The sequence below is a fragment of the Phaeoacremonium minimum genome (genome assembly GCF_000392275.1).
Source record: "Phaeoacremonium minimum UCRPA7 unplaced genomic scaffold PA7_03_scaffold_47, whole genome shotgun sequence".
NCBI classification, from domain to species: Eukaryota; Fungi; Ascomycota; class Sordariomycetes; order Togniniales; family Togniniaceae; genus Phaeoacremonium; species Phaeoacremonium minimum.
The window spans coordinates 73591-97287 of NW_006920954.1; the positions used below are offsets into that span (position 1 = coordinate 73591).

Below are 23697 nucleotides of genomic sequence, written 5' to 3' on the forward strand. Positions count from 1 at the left end.
TAATCCACCGTAAACGCCACAAAGAGCTCTCGTTTTGGGAGTCTAGCCTGTCTGGCTATACTAGATGCTTCAATATATCATGAGCCTTCTCCATATTGAAGGCCAGCCACTGTTACAAGACCTGATCTATTTTGTCCCTTTACTCTCCGTTCTCCCTGGGTTCCCGCGGCTCTCTTGGTTGGCCGCCTCTGCCGCCTCCCCGTCCACCTCGCTTCCCTCCGCGCTGGCCGCCTCCCCGCTCGGTCTTCTCGCCCTCTCCCTCTTTCTTCTCGTCCTTCTCTCCTGCTACCAGTGCTGACGTGGCCAACCTTTGTGCCAGGTCGATCTGAGTGCGGATGGTGTTTGCGAGATATGAGACCATAAGGACGTCTTGTATGTGGTTGTTGAAGTCGTGCTCGATGGACGAGTTGTCCACCTTGGGTGCTAGAGACAGGTTGTTCATCATGAACTGGCCGAGGGCCTGGTTGGGCTCGCGCTCCTCGTCCAGCACCTCGCCCACGAACCCACTGGCCCGCTCCAGAAGGTCGCTTGTCTGCTCGAGCGTGCGGGCCAGACCCTCGACGTCCGTCAGCATCGGTGCAATCCGCGCGTCCGAGTTGGCTGCGCTGGAGATGGTCTCGAGCGCCGACCGCTCGGCATCGCTGTACTGCAGCTTGTGTGGCACCTCGATGAACAGGCACGACTCGGCGGCTCTGTCGGGGTTCACGGCCGCCGGGGCCGAGATGTAGCAGTGCGTCTGGATGTCCTGGCCGGGCTCGGTCGAGATGGTCAGGTGGACGGCGGGATGGGGGAAGGTGCCGGTGTCCGGGGCGGCGAAGAAGTTCTGGATGAGGGCGGAGAACGAGTTGAGCTCGTGGCTGGTCGTGTACCAGCCCAGCAGGGTCTCGCGGGGGGCGGCCTTGAGCGATAGGGCCAGCATGTTCTTCTGGTACTCGACGTCGACCTCGACCTGGTCCTCTGTCTCGGTGTGCGGGATCGCGAAGCAGTTGCGGACCTCAACCTCGGTGCCGTCCTCGGAGCGGATCCCGATCAGCGCGCCGATAACGCGGGTCGCGCCCTGGTCTTCTCGGAGGTCTCGTCTCACGGCGTGGTCGAGTATGGAGAGGATAGCCTGTTGAAGTAGCATGTTAGTGTGGCCGTTCGGATGGGAGCGCTCGAATGCGGCAGGGGTGGGCTGACCTGTGGCTGGATGTTGACGGAGAGAGGGGAGACATTGTTGCTGTAGCCGGGGTGCGCAGCCGCGATGGGCCTGGCAAGATGCAGGAAATCCTCTGAATTGATGGCCATCTTGAAGGTTGCACAGGGGCAAGACGACTGAAAAGGAGCGAAGGAGGAGAAAACGGGGGCGCGAAGAAAGAGGGCGTCTAGTCGATCCAACCCCGCGATGCTTTTGCTGGTGTTGCAAATTTCCACCCTATTTTTCGGTTTTGCTAACTGCGGGACCAAGGTTGTGCGCGCTAAGATAAGCAGCCGATAAGCTACACAGTGGCGTTTTACAAGGCTGTATTGTGGCTTGGACATGCAAGGCTCTGGCAACTTTTTTTTCCGTCCAACATCCTGCTGTCTAAGTGGGATATTCAATGGCGTGCCAACTTTCTAGCATATAAATATGGCACCTAGAGGCGGCTTCAGAGGAAGAGGCCGCGGAGGCAGTTTTCGCGGTAGAGGTGGCAGGGGTGGTAGCAGAGGAAGAGGACGTGGACGGGGTGGTGCTGCCTATGCCTCTCAAGGACCCCGATTTGAATCTTCAAGATTGGCGGACAAGGAAGAGTGAGAATTTCCCCGAACACTCTAACATTTCAATAGCACTAAATTACTTTTAGGGACTCAAGTGAAGAATCAGGATCTGAGGGACCAGAGGTCGAGAATGAATTGCACACCTCAGAGGAAGATGAGGTTTCTGAGGATGAGGAGGACAACAAAGTCACTGCTCAACCTTACATGTCGCTTATCAAGAGTCTGACTGAGAATGCCTCTGAGCCTAGCGCTAAAAGGAGGAAGCTTGACAATGGCGCAGCTTCCAATGATGAGCCCAAGGAGACTGAGGAGTCGGATAGTGATGAGGCTGAAGTCAAGGACACCGATCTCGTTGAAGAGCCTGAAGAGGCTCCCGACGAGACTCGTATTGAAGACCTGTTCGAGGGAGATGAGGACGAGACTCCAGACTCTTCGGATCCCTTTGAAACTCACTTTGCGAGTCCAGACGAAGACAGCTTTTCGAATAAAGTAAAAGCAGTGCAGCAAGGTGCATGGCTCTCGAAGAAAATCGCAACCAAGACAGCCAGAAATGTTCTTATGTTACCGAACACAAATAGCCAGGACTTAGCAACGCTTCCAGCTCCCATAATTGGTCCAGCGGAATTGAAACTTAAGCACAGATTGCAGGAGACCATGGAGAAAAAGCGGGCCAAGTTTGACGAGACAGAACAGAGTATGGCATCTCTAATGTTTGGATATCGAGATGTTCTGTACTGCAAACGAGACGTTGCCAATGGAAACAACCTACGCAGGCTAGCTTGTCTTCATGCTGTCAACCATGTCTTCAAGTAAGTGCTTGTACCAATCAATATTCCTGCACTCCTAATCCGTATTTCAGAACTCGAGATCGGGTGATAAAAAATAATGCAAGGCTATCACATGCACAGGGCAACGAAGATCTGGAACTTCGAGACCAGGGTTTCACTCGGCCCAAGGTCCTCATGCTGCTTCCAACCCGAGAGTCCTGCTACCGAATGATTGAGATGATCTGCTCCATCTGCGAGCCTGATCAACAGGAGAATAGGAAGCGCTTCGATGACTCTTACCATGACAAAGACCAAAGGTTCGGCACAGATAAGCCAGCAGATTTCAGAGACTTGTTTGAAGGCAATGACGACGACATGTTCCGAATAGGGGTCAAGTTCACCAGAAAGACCATTAAATACTTTGCACAGTTCTACAACTCTGACATCTTGCTGGCGAGTCCGCTCGGCTTAAAGATGGCTATAGGTTCGGAAGAAGGCAAGAAGGTCGAGCATGACTTCCTAAGCTCCATCGAAGTCGTCATCGTTGATCAGGCAAATGCTCTACTCATGCAAAATTGGGAGCACGTTGAGTCGATATTCGAGCATCTCAACTTGCAGCCAAAGGACGCACATGGTTGTGATTTCAGTCGAGTCCGTAACTGGTATCTGGAGGACCAAGCAAAATATTTCCGACAAACCCTCCTTTTCTCCGAATTCAATACACCTGAACTATCGGAGCTGTTCAGACTTCATTGCCTGAATTGGGCTGGAAAGGTTAGAGTCCAGTCAGAATACTCGGGAATGATCCAACAGCTCGGAGTACGAGCAAAACAGACATTTTCAAGGTTCGAATCCCCTTCTATCGACGGAGATCCGGATGCACGGTTCGCATATTTCACAAAAGCCATCATACCCTCACTCGTCAAGCGCTCCAAGGATAGTACCGGCACCCTCATATTTATCCCCTCCTACCTCGATTTTGTTCGAGTGAGAAACTACTTCGCATCATCTCCAGCCGTGGCTAGCTTGACGTTTGGTGCTGTTTCGGAATACTCCAGCACGCCGGAAGCATCAAGGGCAAGAGCACACTTCTTCGCCGGTCGGCACAAAGTGTTGCTGTACACGGAGCGCGCACATCACTTCCGAAGATACCAACTGAAGGGGGTGCAAAGGGTCATCATGTATGGCTTGCCAGATAACCCGATTTTCTACAAAGAGATCACGGGAGAATACCTTAGCAAAGCCGAACATGACCTGAAGCTCGCGCCAGGCCAAGGCACGGTTAGGGCCATGTTCTCAAAGTACGACATTCTCAAGTTGGAAAGAGTAGTAGGGAGCCAAAGAGTTGGCAAGATGATCCACGAAAGAGGTGATACTTTCGATTTTGTCTAAAGTACAAAATGATATACCAAAAGACTCCTGCATATAGAGCTATAGCGTGAGTGAGATGAACTCCATGATAGTATAGAGGCTCGTTCGAGCCTCAAATATAATACAGTTCCTAGACATGATGTACATGATCGTTACAAGTAATTTGTATCGCCTTGATTTTCTGAAGCTGGCTCCATCACTCCTCTGTTCCTGTTGGTCTTGTTGCAGGGCTTTTCGTTAAGCCGAGGTTTCTGACCCTCTTCACCAGCTGGTCTAGTTCGTTCGCTCCATCTTTGCGAAACCTCGTCACCTTTTCCCTGTTCTTTAGCGTCAACTCGGAGTGTTCTTGATGGTTTCCCAAATCTCGTGCTATAGCTGCCGCCGTCATCGCGAACCGCATGTCCTTGGGGCCGTCAACGAGTTCTAGGATCGCTGATGGAGCTTGGTCGTATGTGCTTTTCGGCTCCGTTCTTAAAACCCTCGTGTAGCCGCCTGGCCGTTCAAGGTATCGCTCTCGTAGCTCGCCAAAGAGCTTAGGCATGAGGTCGTTCGGCTCCTGTTGTCGATGTCTCCGTCAGCATATTGAATCAAGGGCACATCACAATTGGACCTGCTCACATAGAGAATCCCATTTGCTTTCCTCCTTGCCGTCTCATTGTTTCTCTTCGCGAGAGTAATGAGCTTCTCCGCTAGCCGCTGTGCTTCCTTCGCTTTGGGCCATGTTGTCCGTATTGACTCTGTCTTGACGAGTGATGTGACTAGATTGCGCAGGAGCGCTTGACGGTGGGAGGATTTCCTGCCGAGCGTTCGGTATTTCATATGACCGCCAGCCATTGTGACGGTTTTGGAGAGACTCGCTGTCTGCTCCGGTTGTGCGGGGTGCTTTCAATGTTGATCGTGGAGGTATGTTAAGGAGTGAGCTCGGAGCTTTTCGAGATCGGTCGCGGTTGGGTCACGAAATTTTTGTCTTGGCACGCCGGGGAGCTTCTTTACCGGCCCGCCCCAGCACAATCACCTGCCGACGTCACTCCATCAACTTCGCAACTCACGACCAGCAACGCTCATTTACGCTCGAAAAGAGAACAAATATGCGCTGCGAGGATTCAGTTGGATTATAAACGGCACATCCCATATTATCAAGCAGCACCGCACCCACAGCTCGCTCTGTTCCATAAATAGCGCTCGTTGCCAGCGCATAGAGGCCGAGAGCAATGGGCTTCACAACTGGCTTTGTATGTTTACAGATGTCTCGAGGCCCGAGGTGCATGCTAATTAATCTCTCTCTAGACCGGCGGTGTGACTGTCACCCTCGGCATCGCCTACCTGACTGTGCTCGCCCACCAGCGAAACCGCGAGAGACAAGCCGACATTCTGCGTGCCCAGACATACGTACTGAACAACCTTGCCCAGGGGCCCGCCTCGAATATACCACTCCCGCCGCCATCGCGCTCTGAGCAAGCGGCGCTGGCTCGCGCGAACTTCGTCGAAACCGCCAAGGACAGGTGGAATGCCGAAATAGAGGGAGCTGTGCGTTGGGCACAGACAAAGGACTGGGATGAGGTGCGCGACGAGGCGGAAGGTGCCCTGAGTAGGCTGTGGTCAACCGCCTTCGGCGCAAGCCCTAGCCAGAGCGCTGAAAATGCCGCCGAGAGAGTCAAGGCGGCTGCTGTCAGCCGCGCAAGGGAGACAAAGGAGGCAGCCAGCGGCACGGCGGGCAGTGTGTCTGCTGCTGCCAAGAGTGCGCTGGAAGAGACCAAGGTCAGAGGGGCTAAGGCTGTGACTTCAGCAGAGGGGAAGACGCAAGAGGTGGCAGCAGAAGCCAAAGGAGCGGCGACAAGCGCTTTCCAAAGAGGACTTCAAAAAGGCAAGGAGATAGTTGGCAAGGCAAAGGCGGCTGTTGGTGTTGCCGAGGAGAAGTTGGAGTCAAGAGCTGACGCGGCCATTTTCCATATGTCTGATGTTGAGAAGGCACTACAACAACGATACGAGAAGTCGGACGACGTCATGAAGAAGAGCATTGACGAGCTTCTCGATGAGAGATATACGCCGATTGATAAACGAGACAACACAAAGCTCAGGGGCATCTAAGTCCTTCGCTGGGCGGAAAGCGAAGGAATGGAGCGTGTGTCAATTCATTATTGGGCCACTATAGACTGTATTGATCGTCACTGTAACATAGGGAGACGGAAAAGGTATACATGGTAGAGCTGTAAGCCCTAAATCCTACTTTGAACGAAATACCCTACGCTGGACGGATCGATGTGATATCTCTACGCGGGTATTATGCATATGAACGTTGACTGTGGGCGTCTACTCATAACACTAATTCCATTTGAATGTTCAAATATGCCTGTTCTATAATAAGTATACTTAGTTCCATTCTATAAACGCCGGATACATGAGTTACTCGATCTCCAACTGCTCTTCCATTCAAGGAACATGGTCCCCCTTATACCGAGCATTTCTGCTCTAACCACTTGGAAAATCGCACGACTGGTGCATCAACCGCTCTCCAGAATACGTCAGCCGCCCAGATCACGAGCGGAACGATGAATACTGCGGCTAGAATGAAGCCCTTGAGATAATTGGGTCCTTCAACGCCTGTAATGTTCCAGGCCCATCTTTCAATAGCATAGCCAAAGGTGTGTAGAACCGGGCCGTGCATGAGATAGATCGCATAGCTGATCTTGCCAAAGTACTGGACGAACGGTGTGTTGAAGACGCGCTGCCATGGCGGCGAATGGCTTACGCACAGCACGAAAATGATGGAGCCAAAGATTTGCCAGTATCGATATTTGTCCGAGAACCATTCTGGTATGAGCTTCGTGAGAAGGATCCAGCCTGGTGTCTCCTCAGCGTGAGCATCGGGTTGGGACATCAAGTATAGTGCCAAGATACTGAGCCCTATCCAGCCAAGAGGCCTACTTCGCCCTCTCCGAACCGTACTTGGAGACTGTGGACTCAGGAGGGATGTGGATGTCTGTTCCACGACTGGTAGTGCAGCTGTTGTAGCTGGGTTACTGTGGGCGCCGCGAATAATATCGAGCTCTGCGAGAACCATGCCGCAATAGAAAAGCAGCATTTCCCATCTGTCACTACGGTAGGTGAACCACATGATGGCCGCCAAGACGCAAAAGCGAATCCCAGTTCTTAATCGAGCTGTGCCAATGAGAGTCAGGAAAAGCATCATCGATGCCCTGAATTCCACCGGGATCGTCCACAGATGCACATCGTAACCTGTGCTGCCACCAAACTTCTCCCATCCCCAGATGTGCAGGAACTTAAACATATTCCATGCCCAGTCTCTAATCTGCGCTGTCGTAGTTTGCGTTCGCCATGGGTGATTTTCTTGTACGTTTCTCATGTATGTTTTATCTCGAGCAAAATCTCGAGTCCATTCGTATAGGCCCAATCGAAGCAATATCACGACCATGAAAGTCGAGATCGCAGTCGGGAGAAACAATCGCATCGCGCGGCGGAAGACAAAAGAGGTCATGGTAGTAGCAAACCCCTCGGAGTTGCGTGACCGCATCAGCTTTAACGGACGATATGACAGAGCATATCCCGAGATGACGAAGAAGACGCATACCATAGGAGGACCTGAGTAAAACAGGCGGATGAAGGGGAGCTGTAGTATGTGGTAGTTATCATCCCCATAGCCATAGCCATTTACAATGACAAAGCAGGTGTAAAAATAGTGGCAGAAGAATACAAAGAAGGCTGCCAGTCCTCGCATTCCATCAAGATAAGCTGTTGGTGATAGTTTCTCAGACCGCAGTCGGTGGTCACGAGACAGTCTGCTTTGCACGAAGCTTGGGAGGAGGAAGAATCCCGTCCTTAGCATTGCAGCCCGCCATGAGACAGACCGGACACCGCTCATGGAGGTCCATGCCGGATCTGCCCATTTCAATATGGGTGCTTTTCTTTCGGTATCTGCTCGGCCTGCATCGCCCTCGACATCTAATATGGCCTTCTCGTCCAGTAGATTCGGGCTTTCCTCACGTTTGCGGGAGGAGTTCGGGGCCGCATAGCCATTCATTGTCCTGTAAAGGTTCTTGTAATAAAACGGCGAGTCAACGGGTCTCAAGATGGTCCCAAGGCTCTAAGACACAGGAAGCAATACAAGGAGATGATCGAGTCAGTTAGATTTGGTTCCAGCCTGAGCGCAGCCAGCTCGGTCCAAGGCGATTGGTAACAGATCATTAACCGATTCTAGGAACTAAGGAACGTGCGACATGTAGTAGAAATTCAGAGAGAGACAGAATAATGAGAAGCGGCATTCAACGATAGTTGAAAGCAAGAACGACTACATAGGAGAAGTCCGAAATCAAATGGAGACAGAGTGTTTGAATAAAACATTGGGTCGAATACTCTGATGTCACTCTCGGCCTATCCACTTAGACAGTGGCTGTGGGAATGAATGATCATCTTCTGAGGCATTGTGTGCCGAGAACCAACAGACCTGCTTCAAACGATGCCAAGACTCATAATGCAGGGAGACGGGATGGATCCGTGGACCCTGATCATCCCGGGCGATTCACTGAGCGGGCGGTAGTTTCTTGCAGAAAGTATTGTGATGTGCGTGTTTGAGGTTCGAAGTGCGTGGACCCACGACCAGATCGACAGGGGGAAGAGCTTATTTTTCGGTTGTAGATCGCTGCCGCACCGCCAATGAGACCACATGGTTGGCCAGCATCCAGCTCCTTGGCCGTTCCAGATTGGAGACCTGCCACGAATCCCAAGGCTTACACGTTTTGGAAAACCAGCTTCATTGCATACTTTAAGCGGGCATCTAACCCAGCGTTTAGACCTGAGGTTTCTTGCCTCGCTTTACCGAAGGTCGTCTTGATTATTCAGGAAATGGAATGTGTTTAAGGCACGAAACTTGTGAAGGGGTGGTTTTGTCACGACTGAAGACGCTGTCCGCTATTGGGATTAAAGGAGCTGAAGCTACCTAGGTGCCAAGCTCATGGGCATATTGCCATCTAACCGGTGTGTATGCTTGCTCGCAAAGCGAGATAAATGAATGCCAGAGGGCAATGATCGGAGAATTGACTCATCATCGATCAAGTCGTAAAACAATGAACGCAATTCCTTTTGGTAAAGCCGCCTATATCAAAACGCCAAACACCTTTTCCCCAGGTCCCAGATTCTCATGATCAGCAGGACAGCCAGTCCAGGAATTCCGGAGTGAAATAACTGATGACAATCGTAGCTCCCGCTCTCAGAATACCCTCTGTAGACTCGAATGCTATGGCCTTGAGGTCGAATACACCAGCCTTGGCCGCTGCATGAAGCATGGCGAACTCGCCGCTGACCTGATACGCTGCAATTGGCAAGTCCTTGCCAAGCTCCTTGGCGTCACTGATAATGTCCAAGTACTGGCTCGCGGGTTTCACCATGATAACATCGGCGCCTTCGTGAATATCACGAATGATAGCTCGGCGAGCGAGACCGCGACCACCAGGAGGAAGCTGGTAGCACTTGCGATCTCCAAACGACGGTGCTGATCCGGCAGCATCTCGGAAGGGACCATACAAGCAGCCAGAAAACTTGGCAGCGTATGACATGAGCAAGGTCTTGTGTGCGATACCGCCCTCAATCAGCTTGAGCTTGATGGCACGGATACGGCCATCGTTCATGTCCGATGGTGCTACACAGTGAGCACCGGCTTGCGCATAAGCCATGGCAACGTCTGAGATACGGTCCACGGATAATTGATTGTTCAGAGTGCCATCGTCTCGAAGAATGCCACAGTGGCCGTGGGAGGTGTATTCACAAAGACAGACATCCGCTACGATGTAGAGCTGGGGGAATCGCTGTCGCAATAATCGAATGCTCTGAATGACTGGACCCTCCGGATCGTCAGCGGCTGTACCGAGCGCATCCTTTGTGCCGGGCTTCAGAGGCACGCCGAACAGAATGACGGAGCGGAGACCCTTGTGCACCAAAGGCTCGAGGAAAGGTACAAGCTTGTTGATGCCGCGGCGGTACTGGTTGGGTAAAGATGGAATGAGGACCTCCTCGTCATCTTGGTCAGAGATGAACAGAGGGTAAATTAGCATCGCCTGTGTTGTAAGACCCCATTAGTGGATCACTCAGACATGTGACAGATGCAAGCACATACCTTCGTAAGCTGCCTCTCGGATTGCCATGATCGAGCTAATGGGTGAGCATAGCCGCCATGGAGCTGGCTCGAGATATCTCCAGAAATGCTGACGCTTGTTGCGGCTGTGCTCGCATACGACATGGCTCGAGAGATGTGAGAGGTTCGAGATGCTCGGTCATCGATTGTGGAAGCTGTCGAAGCTTCACCGCGAGTTCGGCGCGGGGCATTCGGGTCGCGAAGCGACAGATCCTGAACGAGGCTGGAGAAGGACATGATATCTCAATTGACTGTAGAGATTGCAGGTTCTGCAGGTGACGGCAACCTCGTTTGTGAATGCTGTAACCCCAAAGCAGAAGAGGTTGTTGAAGAGAGGGTGGCCGGAGCAGCGGTGGCGAAGTGCGACGAGTAGGTAAGCGGACCTGGAGAGGGGATTTTTGAACCAACAACGGCACTGACGACCGTCACGGATTCGCAACAAAGGATGGAAAGACGAGAAAACAGAGTTACGGAGAGGATGCACTCCTTCCGAGAAGATATATGGCGAGCACCGGGAGGCGAGTGGGAAAAGATTGGGGATGAAACATCAAGCCAGTCCGAGGCCGTCTGCTACTTTTTGCTCGGGGTTCGGTATCGGCTGATGTCGGGGTGCTATAGATAAAGTGAGCCAATTCGCCAATCGACGACTTGCGTTTTGAAATTCCCCTCTGTGGCTGCTACTGTGGCTGCTATTGTGGCTAGTGCATACATGATCCACTAGGGATTTCAGGGGTCCAAATTCTGGTCCGACGAAGAATGGAAGAGACCTACTCTTAACAGTCAACAGCTCGCCCACACTCTTAAGGTAAAACTCTAGTATATCTCACCAAGACTAACACTTGCACAAGAGCCTTCATAAAGGATGACTAAGAACAAGACTCATTCCCCTTTGTATTCGACGCCGCTGCATTATGACAATTGCATCTTGCGTTCGCTACGAACCCAAATGTTCAAGAACAGTCGCATCACATGGTATACCCACGACGTTTACATGATTATGCTATGGGTTTATGCCTGCCCCTGGGCTGGTATCTCGCATATTAGCTTCCCTCAATCTAGTCTTCGTACCAGCTTCATCACCTAATCCATCCAGCCTGTAATTCTTGAATTGATCGAGGCGTCGCGTGTCACTGTAGGAGTATTAGCAACATGAGGTGGGACGAGCAGAACATGCGGCAGGACTTACATCCGAACAAGCTAGGGTCGATGATCTCGTAAGTTGAAGGGTTCGCGATGATCGCTGTGACTATCAGTAATAGAACGAGAAGGAAGAGAATCATCATTCTGTCCATACGCTTGGCATGATTCCAGCCTTGTGCGTGCTGGTTGATTGTTAGCTGATATGTGCCGATAACTACCAAAGAATGACTCACAATGCGCAGAATCCGGTGATAGGGTTGTTGAACTACAGAGCCAGGGGATTTAGTAACTGTTTATGGTTGCCACAGCGTGGTAGGGTAATCTCACGGGGATGTTGGTTTGCACCGCGTCGGCGACCAACTCCTCCAGACTCTTGAGTGCCTTGAGGTTGTACTTCTTGGTAACGTATTCGGGAGCAGTCACAACCATGCGAGCTATTAAGTGAATCACTACCTAGGTATACCGTACAGGGAAGACGCCAAATCAAAACCTCTTCAATTGTCCGGCGCAATCACTGAAATGATCATCGCAAAGGTACATGTGTATTAACTCGATATTGCTTCTCCGGAAATGCGAACTTCGTTCCTCGATGGGCTTGCACAGCTCATCAAATCATATCTCACCAATATCTAGCATCAACCTCTAAGCTCAGCTCAAGCTGAGCAACTTTCAGGCTTGGAGCAATCTAATAATATAACCAAGTCAGGCTTGCGAATCCCTTTACCCAAGTAGTAGCTAGCAGATATTTTCCATCTCCCGCCCAGGATCCGTACGGAGTACTCTTGCAAGCCTGTCCTATGTATGGAATTTTGATGAAATTTGGTTGAGGATTTCCCCAATGCATGCCACGCAAACGCGAAGAGGAGGAGAGTGGTGCCGTTACTTTAATGCTACCTACTCTCTTCTACTGATACCAATGCCTTCGAGCATTGGACCACTCCCACCCTTACACCGTAGGGTACAGCTATTGGACAATCCCTGATCTGTTACTCCTTGACCACGGTCTACTTAGGTAATTTACCAGGGCGCCCCGGCCACTCCATGGCGTCGATTGAGGGAGGTAAGCGAAGTTCTGGTTAGGAAGGGACGTGTGGACAGAGAGGTCGCTCGTGCCTTCTCGTTCATAGATTTCTACTACATGTAAGGCAGGTCAGGCAGGTAGGCAGTTATCTTGGACCCCGTCAGCTGGTCTCAAACCCCTGAATGGGACGTCTCTAACAGCAAGAGCATCACCATCTGTACCTACGCCCGCTACCTCCATTCTGCCTTCCTCGTTCCTTGAATTTCGCTTCGCCGTCATTCCGCCTCCAGTCTGGTAGAAAAGAATTTCCTGACAGCCTTCAACAGGTGCCCATTACTTCAGACTACCTAGGTAGTCGTCAGAGATGCTCAACTTCGGACGAAAGACACTTAAAAGTGGCCGCATATTCACGTGCCAATTGACCCTGCAAGATCTCGTGGGCTAACAGAGACACGATCACGCGTTTGGATTCGCGAGTGTGTCATCACGAAAAAAAAGGGTGCAGTGAAGTTTCTTCTTTACCTTCAGCATTCCATCGCCGAACCCAGTCGATGGATTCCAAACCCGTCTAGACTAGATGCTTGCTCGAGTCTGAGACACGAGCGACATCCATCTTACTACCTGAGTTCTTCCTTTGAAATCCTTGACGACCTTGCTTGCTGGGTTTGGGCTTGTTTTTTTGCTGGTATGAAGTCGTCCTGACCTTTTCGTCACGTCGCTCTTCCAACCGATTGCCTTCCTTCTGCCCTCATATTCACTCCTCAATCACATGGGTCTATGCCACAGTCCTTAACAAAAGTGAGGGCAACCTGAGGACTGCCATAATCGTCAATTTCTATTTTGACAGAGCTGCGATGGCTCTCACCACCTATAGTAAGAAGTCAAGGACAATTCTGCCTTCTTTTGTATCGCATCGGCGACTTCACAAGTCAACAAGCCAAGAGTCGATCGTTCAACGAGGTAAGTCTAATCGGATCGATATCCTTGCTGCTCTTTTCCCGGCCTGTCTCATACAATCGTTGACTATGTCTAGGTGGGAAAATCTCGTCCTCCAGGCGTACCTCACGAAGCGGGAAGAACAATGAATCATCCATCCCCACGCACAATGACACTTTCGACGAAATTGTCAGGGAGTTGCTCGATGACACATCGATAGCTCAACCTTCAAGTCGGAACGGCGATAAAGAACACAATGCTTCGACCGGTAGTTCTATCTCCTCTCATATGAGAACTACTCTGGCAGGAGATCCAGAGGATGGTGACATCAAGAGCTTGTCGCGAAGCAACACCATGTCCCCCATCTACGAGGCCCGACTTGTGACATTTCACTCTAATGGCAGCGACGAGATTTCTCTTCTTAAGAAAATTCCAACTCCAGTAATCCCTCGCAAATCTTCAAGAAGGAACCTCGGAAAGGGACATGGAAATTCATTCGGTGCTAGCTCTAGAGTTGTCAAGGGATGTTTAACAAAGTCTCAAACAGTCAATACCAATTCGCTTGGCCAGCATCGTATACTTCCGAGTGTTGCCGCCTCATATAGCACACGAGACCTTACGAGCAAGCTGCCGAGATCTCCTCTCTATGGAAATGCGGATGCGGATGAGATCAATCGCAAGATCGCCTCAGTATTCGAAGCTACAGCTGTTTTGAAGGGTAATATGGAGTTGCCTGCCGAACAAACCCCGAACATCATGGGACGACTAAAATCGACGAAGACGTTCACGAAGATATCCAAGGTTTGGTCTGATCATTTTCGCATACACCCGAAAGCGAAGGTCAAACAAGGGGCCTTGAACGATCAAAATGGCGAATTGCTTTACGAGCAGCCTGAAAAGACGGGCTGTAAGCCTCGTCCTGCCACACTCGAACCTCTCCTCTTGCCAGAAGACGAGCCACCGACGACAATCATGAAGATGCGATTGAACGCGGGCCGAAACTTGAATGGGGACAAAATTCGTGATCTTACCGGAGGCAAACACCAGCGCAAACCTTTACACAGTGATGGGAAGTCGTTCAAAAGCGGCGATTCCTTCGAGGATCCCTTTTCTGAATCCCATACCTCGGACCGTAGTCTGACATTCTTTGAGGCTCGCCTGAAAGATCAGGCGCTTCAAAGCAGCGGCATAGAGGCCTGGAAGGAGGACTCCAAGAACTCTTCTACTTCGATGACATTTGACCCTTTCGAAGCCGAACGGTTGTTTGATAGAAGGATCGATGACCTACTACAGTCCCCCCCGACTGCTTCATCCACCCCAAGGTTGCGTTTGAAATCAATTAGCAAAGGAAAAGTTCGTTTGCAGAAGTCCAGAACGGGGCTTAATCGAGCCATACGTCCTCCTGCGAACAGTTTCTCCTGTCCCCAGATGGAGGAAACAATACAGGCCGGAAGCCGAAGCCCTACTGAGTTGGGCAAATCAACTCCCATCCGAGCCGACATTCCTAAGAATGTGAATGCTTCCTCGGATTTGCTGGCTCAGCGACCGGATGAAACTGGCTAGCTGCCCCCGTCTCGCGGTGAGCTTGGCGGAGTCGATGTGATACCTTTGGGACAGGCGACTGAATCGGCTGCCCAACTTCTTCAACGTCCAGACTCTGATAAAAATTTCACTCGAAATTACAAGAAGCACCCATCTCCAAGCAAAACAAGGCTGGAGGAGCTGGAGCTTCAATTCCGCAACTTGGATTCTCGATCCAGCCGAGATGATGACGAGGACGAGCTTGCTCTGAGCATTTGTGCTCCCCGAAGCAAGAGCGTCCTTAGTCCGCGAGATAGTAACGCCCTGGTTCGAGGGTCTGTCCCATCCACTGGTGAGCTGGAGGAAGACGACAAGAAGGGCCGAAACAAATCTCGTCACTACAGATTACCTAAGAAATCCGGCAATTCTCGCATACCCCGACCTGTTAAGGTCATTCAGCGATTACGATCGGATACTAAATCCATTCACCCAGCATACCCTGTGGTTCATTTCGACAATGCTGACTTGGATGAGCTACAGTGGGACGCTTCTGCCTACATTTTAGGTCATCATCGCCGGGAGGGAGTTAGCTCGGGGTGATGAGTGTTCAAGTATAATGATAATTACGAAAGTGATGATGTACGACTTGCTGCAGAAAATTCAACCTGCCCATAGAAGATACCTCGCTAATGAGGAATACATCTCTGTTTGTGGCGAACACGGACATGAGGCTCGTGGCTGAAGGTCTATACCGGTTGCGAATTACTTCGCGTGGAGCTTTGATTGCTGGTTCCTTGGAAGATATACCAATTCGCCCATTATCAGGCCTCAATTTTGAGTCCGGTCACGACGAGAAGTGTCAAAGGCAACTAATACTGGAAATCACGCAATATATATTTATAATGGATTACTTTCCACTCATCCATGCATAGCATTTGGTCGCTTATCCACACGTGAACGCCCACTGGATGCGTAACATCGTAAAGTATCATCATGTGATATGATTGATTAGATGTCTATTCGTGGTAATGGCATCAAACCGCTGTTATACAGTATGGGCTGGGGTATCTTCGTCCAACATCGCTAACTCATAACTATTGTACAAAGCATCGTCCTTCATGTCTATGTCGTAAAATGCTTCCCTGCACCCCTTTGTGGATAAGGGAGGCGCTTAGAAGAAGCGGCGGCGGCGGTGAGAACCGCGGCCGTCAGTGCCTCTCATGCGGCGCGTACCGGCAGCCTAATGATAACGTGTTAGTGTCGAAGTACTAGAGGGATAGCTAGTTGGATTCAAAGTACCTTCTCGCCTGGGCGGCCAGTCAAGGAGCCCTTGAGCTTCAGGAAGGCGCCGCTGATCTTGTCGCCGAGGGTGGCGTGGCGCTTCTGGTGGTGGACCACGACGGGCTGGCGGCGGCTGCTGAAGAGACCGCGGCGGCGGGTGGTTGTGGTGGTGGTAGTGTGGTGATGACGACGGCCGACCATTTTGAATGTTTGCTTTGTTTGTATGATGTGAAAGTGTTTGAGGTTTGTAGTTTGAAGTGTTGGCTCAAGACGCTTTGGTTCTTAAGATCTGTTGATATTGATGAAGATGGAAAAAGTGGCGTTCTAGGACGGGAGACGAGGCAGGTTTATATCCTCGAAGACGGCCATTCGTAGGGCTTCAACGGTGATGCAGACAACATGTTGGCGTGCTAGGCCACAAGTGAGCTCTGAGGTAGGGGATGACATCAAAGGTGGGTGATCAGTGTGTATGGTTCGTCAGCCTGGTGGGGGAGCCATCATCGGGCTAGAAAGCTCTCGACCTCCTGATGCTCATCGTTGGCTACTTGGAAAGTTGGCACTGGACCCTGGATGCAGCAAGGGGGAGACAGGGCAAATCGATTACAGACAGGTTGTGGCTGGGGACGTCATAATTGATACAGGTGTCTAACAGCTTGCAAAGTGTGGCCTAGGTAATATTGTTAACGACATCAACAGGGGTTCAATCTTGGCGGCGGTCATCCCCCCGCATCCATTGGCGGTGGCTGCCACACCTCCACAGGACCCTGAAAATAGGGTGTGATGTCACCTTGCGATGTGGCTAAGCACCATCTTCGCACCCAACTTATCTTGCGATGCGGGATGACACCAGAACAACGAGAATCGAACAAGATCGGGCAATAGATCATTGGTGGTTCGTTTTCTTCCGCCGCCCTCTGAAACAACTCGCTTATAACCAAGGCAATTGGCTGGGATTGGATGACGATGAATGACGGCGCTTGAGCGACCACTCCTGCAGAAGAGTAATGGTGCCTCGTATGGATGAACTCGGAATGTCTCGAGCTTTGACGTAGGAGTTCGGGTATGGCTTCCGACTTAGCGTAGATAGGGAACGAAGTTTATGGCGTATTCAACCATGTGTCGCGTGACGATGCTCTTAAAGGCCTTGGTACGGCCTCCTCCGCATCGTTAGATGTGTTCATCGTTACATAGACTTCGGCGGACGCCTCCTAACGGAAAGACACCGCGTTCTTGGAATCTAGAGAGCTTGTTGTACAAGCTTTCCTCCCGAAATTCTGCCTTGATTCATCCCAGCGAAGAGGTCGCACCTAAACCACAAAATGACACAGTTGTATACATCACTATTGTCAATCATACCCATAGATGTGAATGTCGTAATTCAATGGGAATGTGCAGGACCTCGATAGCGAGTCCTCTTCTGATAATAGTGATATGGTTAGAGAATCTCCCACCAGCTAACACCACACTCTCTACGCGAAGGCCCCCGGTTTCAAACAGACCTTTGGACATACTTGAAATTTCGAAGCCCTGACTCCAAGTCAAGTGAAGACCAAGACCTCCAGTTGCGAATCCATTGCGAGGATCTGGTGACTGCCTTCATGGTACAAACGAAGAGGCCAGAGGAGTCTTGTGTCGTCACAACCTCGCATCCATGTCCCCTTCGAGGACATTGAGCCATCCTACTACACTAGATACAAGGTCATTCTTGGAGTCTGAGCAATGTAAATTCTTTGTCATGACTACGGTCCATATTTGCCCCAGGATATGAGCATTCGTATTGGCGGCCTTTATTACTGTATTTCGTTTCTAAGATTCTAGCATGTCATATCTTTCTCTATTTCAAGTCCAACCCCTCGTCCCTCACGAGGTTCTTCTTGATCTTGGCGAGGTCCTCCTCTGAGAAGCCCAAGGTCTTTGTGATGTAACCGTCAAAGCCGCCGTACTCCTTGTCTAGAGCCTCTACGAAAGCCCGCCAACAAACCGCCTTCAGGCTGGCCAGGTTATAGAAGCCTGGCTCGTCTTCGCTCTCAATCCTGGCACCCCGCTTTGCGAATGCCAAGAGGTGCTCGCGCACCGGTTCGGTCCCGACACGAGACAGCAGGAAATCCAACTCGATGGCGTCAGAGCTCTCGCCGGCTAGAGTCAATAGTAGACCTGCGAGAACGCCGGTGCGGTCTCTCCCAGCTAAGAGAAGAGGATTAGATTCCCGTTTTCGATAACGAGGGGAAATAGAAAATAAAGGACAAGGCATCACCCACCTGTGCAGTGGAACAAGAACGGCTCACTGGGCCTGTCTCGTACATGCTCTAGCACATCCCGAAAGGCCGGCCGGTACAGCCTCAACACGTCGAGGTACATTTCCGTATACCCCTTCTCGCCCTCGCCGTCGATGAAAGTTGACAAGTTCACCTTAGCGTCATCCTCGCCGACATCGACGTTCCACACATTCACGACGCCGTCAATCTCCGGATCGGGGGCCGTCTCGTGCTCGCGCTGTGAGCGCAGGTCAAACACTCGCTTAACGCCCAGCTTCGCCTGGATCAGTGCTTTGCCGTTATCGGTGAGCCTGTCGAGGCCGCCGGAGCGGAAAACCAGCCCCGGACGTATACGGGTCACACCTGGGACGAGGCCTACATCACGGGTGTTGTAGGTACCCGGGACGAAGATGAACGGCGGCGTCTCTAGGGTTGCATAGAGTTGTCCCTTGGGAATGGGTTTGACCACGTCAATCTCGGCGAGGGCACGAAGATCTGCTGCCATGGCTCAAAGTAATGAAGTGCTGGCTGCGGTGGCTTGCTGAAGTAGTACAACTAAGGCGGGAGGAAGCGAAAGCTTGAAAGTCTAAAGTGAAACCGCGACGTTGCGCTAGAGAAAGGTAAGACAGGAATTGAGTTGCGGGTTTCACCAGAGCTGCCGGTATTTTCGGGGTTTCTTCCCCAGCAACTTATATGTTCACCAGAACCGCCTTCACCGTTACTGATCTTCGGTTCTCAGACAGCCTCGCACGGAGTTACGAGGTGAAGCTCAACACGAGATACGAGCCGGTCTCAGATTCCCCCGCGAATATTCGAATATCTGGCGGCCTTTCACTGCTCTCAAGTCCTACATACAAGGCTGAAGTTGGAGTAGAGTAACGTTTGCCGCAAGACGTCAGAGGGTAAGCACATGCCAGTGAATGTCAAAGTTACCCCGCGGAAGACGGTGAGCCGCGGATGCCGCGTCAACTCCAAGACGTGCTCAGGTAGTCTTTTTCGACTTCACCGAACCCAACAAGTCGAGAAGAGGCTCTGACTCGACGCCCTGGGAGTCGACATTGTGTTTTAGAGTGAGAAAGCCAAAATTAGATTCTCCTTGCCACGTTGCGTGGTGCGGTTCCTGCATATCGGGCGCAACGCTAATTCTGATAAGCCGCGGGGTGCTGTTCGCCCGACTTACATGACGAAGCAGGCCTGCCAACGAATAGGATATCATGTTATACATTCATCGTCAAGTCATAATGCTATGGTCTCGCTCAGAGTCCTACTAAAGTCCTACATGGTCCTACTCGTACAGCCGCCCGCGCATCAGAGGATGAGTATCTGCCGTCCTCGCGAGCGCTATCTTCCCAACATCGTCGGCACCTCGTATATCGCCGAGCCGCACCTTCAAGAAAGCCATCAGCCTTGCCCTGTCGGCAGCACTGAGCGTACTGCCTCCCATCGGCATTCCGAGGTAAGGGTTGTCGTAAGTCAGGGCCATTACCGGATCGAATACATCGGGCGCTGTAGTACGCAAGCCCATGATGATCCCTAGCAGGCCTGTAGCCGAGAGGACGATTGATGACAGTGCGAGGATAACGACCCATGCATAGTCAGGTTTGTAGACCTCTGTGTACAGGATCACTTTTGCATTCGTTGAGGCGCCGATGAAGGGTGCGTTGTTCGTTTGGCTGGTCATTATCAGCGAAGTATAATCGATCTCGTCGGGATCCAACCCGAGAGCCTTGATTGTTTCATTAATTCCGTTGCTTGGTATATGTGCCGGCCCGTAGATGGTCATATTCTCGGTGGGCAAGCTTCCAGCAAAGCCGAAAGGTGAATAGAAAATCTGCAGCGCCGTGTTGAGCAGCGCCGTAGCACGGTTCGACAGATCGTTCGGATTAATCGTGCTGAAGTTGACCGCCATCGCAACGCCGGTATACAAAACCTGGCGATTGATTGGGATTTGCGAGCTGGCATTGAGGAAGAACTCGGTAGGGCTGGCCGTCTGAGAACTCTCCCTTGTACAGGCCGCTGTTATCATATCTAATGCAAATGTCCCCCACCAGTCAAAGGCGGTGATGTTTTCTGGTCGATGGTCCGTTGTCAGAACTCGCATCTTGGTAGCTTGGCAGTTTCCTGAGTCGCAGAATATAGTCGTTTCAACCAGTTTTTGTGTTACATCAGTGAGAGCCAGACCAACATCTCCGCCAAACTCTTGGTCAAAGCGGATGTAGTTCGCCTTCGTATACGATGCGTTCTCTCGTTCTGTCGCATTAGGCTGTGGAAAAGGCGGTCCCATCAGCTGTAATTGGCGAGCCTGCATCACCGTCATGTTATCTGGGTGGTAGTTATGCGCCCAGTTGATGCAGTCCGGGCAAGTCACGGTGAGGCCCAATGTGCCGCCGACTCGAGAGCTGTATTGGACTGCAGGAAGACCGAGCGCTATGTATGATGACTCAATTGAGAACTCAGCGGTGCCATTCTTAGGAACACCAATGATAGGCATGCCCATCAGGGAGCTGTAAGTCTCGACGGTTTTGACATCGGTGACATCCACCCATCCGTCGGCGTCAGCAGTGGATTGATCAAATAACTCCAGTCGCGGGATCTTAGGATTGCCCCAGGCATCTCGCGGTGACAACTTGGTCTCAACACCTTGCATGAGCGCAGCGTCATATGTAGCCTGCATAGAGGTCGGTAAGCCCGAGGCATTGGCTCCCAGATCGTATGTCTCCACATTCGAGGTCTCTGCAAAGATGTTTCCCATGGCGCCAGTGTCCATGTATCTAAGGTCTAGGTTGCTGGTGCGTGTGAGATTGGTTGTGTACACTACTCGTAGAGAAGCCTGGCCTCCCAAGGGCGATAATGCCCACAATAGAGCGAGAGAGATAGCTGTCAGCGAGAGAGTTCCTAGCTGCCATTGAGAAACAACAGCATCAAATATTGTCTTCGTATACATCAGCGGCCATAGGGCCTTTAAATGTGTCAGTGATTTCTCAAAAGAATGGCATGGACTGAACACTTACAGAGACTTGAACGCCTTTTTCGGCTCGATATCGGCCAATGTTCTTGAGCGAACGTCCGACTAGAGCCGCAAAGGTAATCGGAAAGACAGTAGGGCCCTATACTATGTTAACACTCCTTTAAAGACCGAGTTGTGGGGTCCATTTACCAGCTTCATGGCTTGCTCAATCAAGGTACCGAGACCATCACCAGCCGGCCTGTTCCTAACTGACACAGCTGCTATTGCCAGAACTAGGAACAGCAAGGCAATGCATATGAGGATTCCGTCTATCATGATTGCGCAGGTCGCGAACATGTTCGATCTCCTCAGCGTTGCCGCCCCATCAGGCCAATTCGGTACCCCCGGCCCGTAAAATGTTTGTGACGGTTGATATCTCCCATGCTGCTGCTGTTGCTGCTGCTGCCACTGCTGTTGTTCCCACTGTTGCGCCTGTGCACCATCTTCATACATGAGTGAATGGTAGGACATGTCCATTTCCGAATCTTGGGCAATTCGGTACGGATTCTTCTGATCCGCTCGGGACGCCGGCGTTGCCATCTTGAAAGTGTGCAGGCGCCCTGCTGTGAGAACAGAAACGGAAGACCATTGAAGTCCGAAATAGAAGAGAAACCGAGTTCCATGATGCTGAGGCTGGTGGCGGCTCTTTATTAGGTTTGAGAATGCAGGGGCAACAAGCGCATTCAGCCCCCAAACGGAGTTGTCAAACCATGCACCGTTACAGCGACGATCCCGCAATTCAGGGCCTATCAAGCCCTGCTGAGTCAATGCATAACCAGTAGCTAGGCTGCTAGTGTACTTGGCGATGGCACTGTTAGAAAGTCCATCCTTCCAGGAAGGCTCCTACTAAAAATACGGAGACCTAAACCCTGTAAGGATGCCTTCACTGCCGTGATGCTCGAGTCTTGAATTTTGATAATGGATTCAATGTTTGAAATCAAATTGAAATTTTCGAGAATCTAATTGCAAAATGCGCCAGGAAACTCTACCATTTTCATGAAACGCTGAGATACTGTGTTTCGGGTAGGTACAGGAGGCGTTAATCTAGCCGCCGATTGTGGCTTGGCTATTCAGAAGGATCTTGATCCTGGAGTTGTCCAATATTTACGTACAGAATACTGCTAAACGCGATCCAAAACTGACTAACGTATTAATGCGTGCCATTGCAGATAGAATGTTAGTGTATGTATTCTATTTCCACCTTCACTAGGTATAACACAACAATAATTCACCAGTTTTGCAATTACCACTGCTATTTCTGAAGCTTTAGACTGTAGAATACGACTGCATACACACTATGCCCCGTATGTCTTCCTAGACAAGCCGACAATAAGAACACTTGCTTTCGTTGGCGATACGAAGTATCCTGTCGTGATTTTCAGGAACAATCTTGATGTGTTGATGCGTCCTCTAATTGGAAGCCGTCTGCTCACACCTGAATCACTTTGCAGGTTGCCTTCCAATAGATATGATTAAAGAATGATATGCCTGCGTAGATTATCTCCCAGATTTACTTTCCTAAATGGTGTTCTTCCTCAACTATGGTTGGGATTTCCTTGGTCGTCACAGATGTCCGAGGAATACGGTACGGCCTGTCAGAATTATAACCACTGCAGCAGAGAATTCGTAAGCTTGTTTTGTCACACACGAGAGAGAAATGCCAGAACATACAAAACGAGATCCATTTGGTCGATAGTCAATCCTTTGGTCTCTGGAAGCAGGAAAAAGGCCCAAACAGTGGCCAGCAGCATCCAAGAGGCAAAGAAGAACCATGTCCCGTATCCGAAGGAGTTGAAGATATACGGGAGTGCCTTGGTGATAATGAATTGAATAGCCCTAAACAAAGTCAGAAAGCTGAAGAGTGCCGAAAGGGTGCTATTACATACCACTGCACAAGAGCAGCTAGGGTACCAGAAAGATTTCGCAATGCGCCGGGGAATATTTCGGCGGCAACGATCCATGGAATTCCATTTAGACCAAAAGACCAAAAAACAGAATAGATCATCACCATAGCAGTAGCGGCCTGACCACCCCGCTTGGTCGATTCTGATAATGTGCCTCCGGAGGCAATGATAGCTGCGGGGTGGCCGACTTTGACATATGTGCCGACGATCCAGAGGCATAGCGAGCAGACAAAAGAAGAAATGATAGTAGGTCGGCGCCGTCCGACCAAGTCTATCATAAAAATGTAAAATATCAACGAAGCGATTGCCTTGACTAAGCCGTAGATACCGGTATACAATGCTACGTCGGATATTCCAATAGAACCGAAGAGAGTAGGAGAATAATAGTTGATTGCTGCAGCTCCAGACATATTTTGGAGAGTGAATGAGCAGAGAACAAGCAACACACGGTTCCTCATCCCTCGGCGTGAGAATTCGGACATCGCGCCCCGGAAGAACGCCCAGCGTCCAGTTCCAAAAGTCTGAGCAATGGAAGCCTCCTCAGCGAGCCTGTTCTGCAGCATAAGAACATCTTCTTGGACGTAAGGGTGATCACGAGGGAGTTTTCGAAGC

The 23697-nt window shown here is 50.9% G+C and overlaps 8 protein-coding genes across 8 annotated transcripts; 2 read left to right on the forward strand and 6 right to left on the reverse strand.

The window, feature by feature from the left end:
* Positions 1 to 139: 139 nt before the first annotated feature.
* UCRPA7_944 (putative eukaryotic translation initiation factor 3 subunit f protein) lies at positions 140 to 1287 on the reverse strand (the record flags this gene model as incomplete). The annotated part of the gene is made up of 2 exons (XM_007913533.1): positions 140 to 1111; positions 1180 to 1287. The coding sequence occupies 2 exons, from the start codon at positions 1285 to 1287 to the stop codon at positions 140 to 142; spliced, it is 1080 nt and encodes a 359-aa protein (XP_007911724.1).
* Positions 1288 to 1941: 654 nt separating this feature from the next.
* On the forward strand, positions 1942 to 3896 carry UCRPA7_945 (putative duf1253 domain-containing protein; the record flags this gene model as incomplete). The annotated part of the gene is made up of 2 exons (XM_007913534.1): positions 1942 to 2226; positions 2646 to 3896. 2 exons carry the CDS (start codon positions 1942 to 1944, stop codon positions 3894 to 3896), a joined length of 1536 nt encoding a protein of 511 aa, XP_007911725.1.
* A 1190-nt stretch (positions 3897 to 5086) lies between these two features.
* Positions 5087 to 5963, forward strand: UCRPA7_946 (hypothetical protein; the record flags this gene model as incomplete). The annotated part of the gene is made up of 2 exons (XM_007913535.1): positions 5087 to 5107; positions 5163 to 5963. The coding sequence occupies 2 exons, from the start codon at positions 5087 to 5089 to the stop codon at positions 5961 to 5963; spliced, it is 822 nt and encodes a 273-aa protein (XP_007911726.1).
* A 3071-nt stretch (positions 5964 to 9034) lies between these two features.
* Positions 9035 to 10125, reverse strand: UCRPA7_947 (putative delta-aminolevulinic acid dehydratase protein; the record flags this gene model as incomplete). The annotated part of the gene is made up of 2 exons (XM_007913536.1): positions 9035 to 9943; positions 10003 to 10125. The coding sequence occupies 2 exons, from the start codon at positions 10123 to 10125 to the stop codon at positions 9035 to 9037; spliced, it is 1032 nt and encodes a 343-aa protein (XP_007911727.1).
* A 975-nt stretch (positions 10126 to 11100) lies between these two features.
* On the reverse strand, positions 11101 to 11589 carry UCRPA7_948 (putative homocitrate synthase protein; the record flags this gene model as incomplete). Its single annotated transcript, XM_007913537.1, has 4 exons — positions 11101 to 11150; positions 11207 to 11260; positions 11315 to 11374; positions 11451 to 11589. 4 exons carry the CDS (start codon positions 11587 to 11589, stop codon positions 11101 to 11103), a joined length of 303 nt encoding a protein of 100 aa, XP_007911728.1.
* A 4220-nt stretch (positions 11590 to 15809) lies between these two features.
* Positions 15810 to 16120, reverse strand: UCRPA7_949 (hypothetical protein; the record flags this gene model as incomplete). Its single annotated transcript, XM_007913538.1, has 2 exons — positions 15810 to 15878; positions 15938 to 16120. 2 exons carry the CDS (start codon positions 16118 to 16120, stop codon positions 15810 to 15812), a joined length of 252 nt encoding a protein of 83 aa, XP_007911729.1.
* Positions 16121 to 17753: 1633 nt separating this feature from the next.
* On the reverse strand, positions 17754 to 18679 carry UCRPA7_950 (putative tyrosine phosphatase protein; the record flags this gene model as incomplete). The annotated part of the gene is made up of 2 exons (XM_007913539.1): positions 17754 to 18103; positions 18205 to 18679. 2 exons carry the CDS (start codon positions 18677 to 18679, stop codon positions 17754 to 17756), a joined length of 825 nt encoding a protein of 274 aa, XP_007911730.1.
* A 780-nt stretch (positions 18680 to 19459) lies between these two features.
* UCRPA7_951 (hypothetical protein) lies at positions 19460 to 20941 on the reverse strand (the record flags this gene model as incomplete). Its single annotated transcript, XM_007913540.1, has 1 exon — positions 19460 to 20941. The coding sequence occupies one exon, from the start codon at positions 20939 to 20941 to the stop codon at positions 19460 to 19462; it is 1482 nt and encodes a 493-aa protein (XP_007911731.1).
* Positions 20942 to 23697: the final 2756 nt, after the last annotated feature.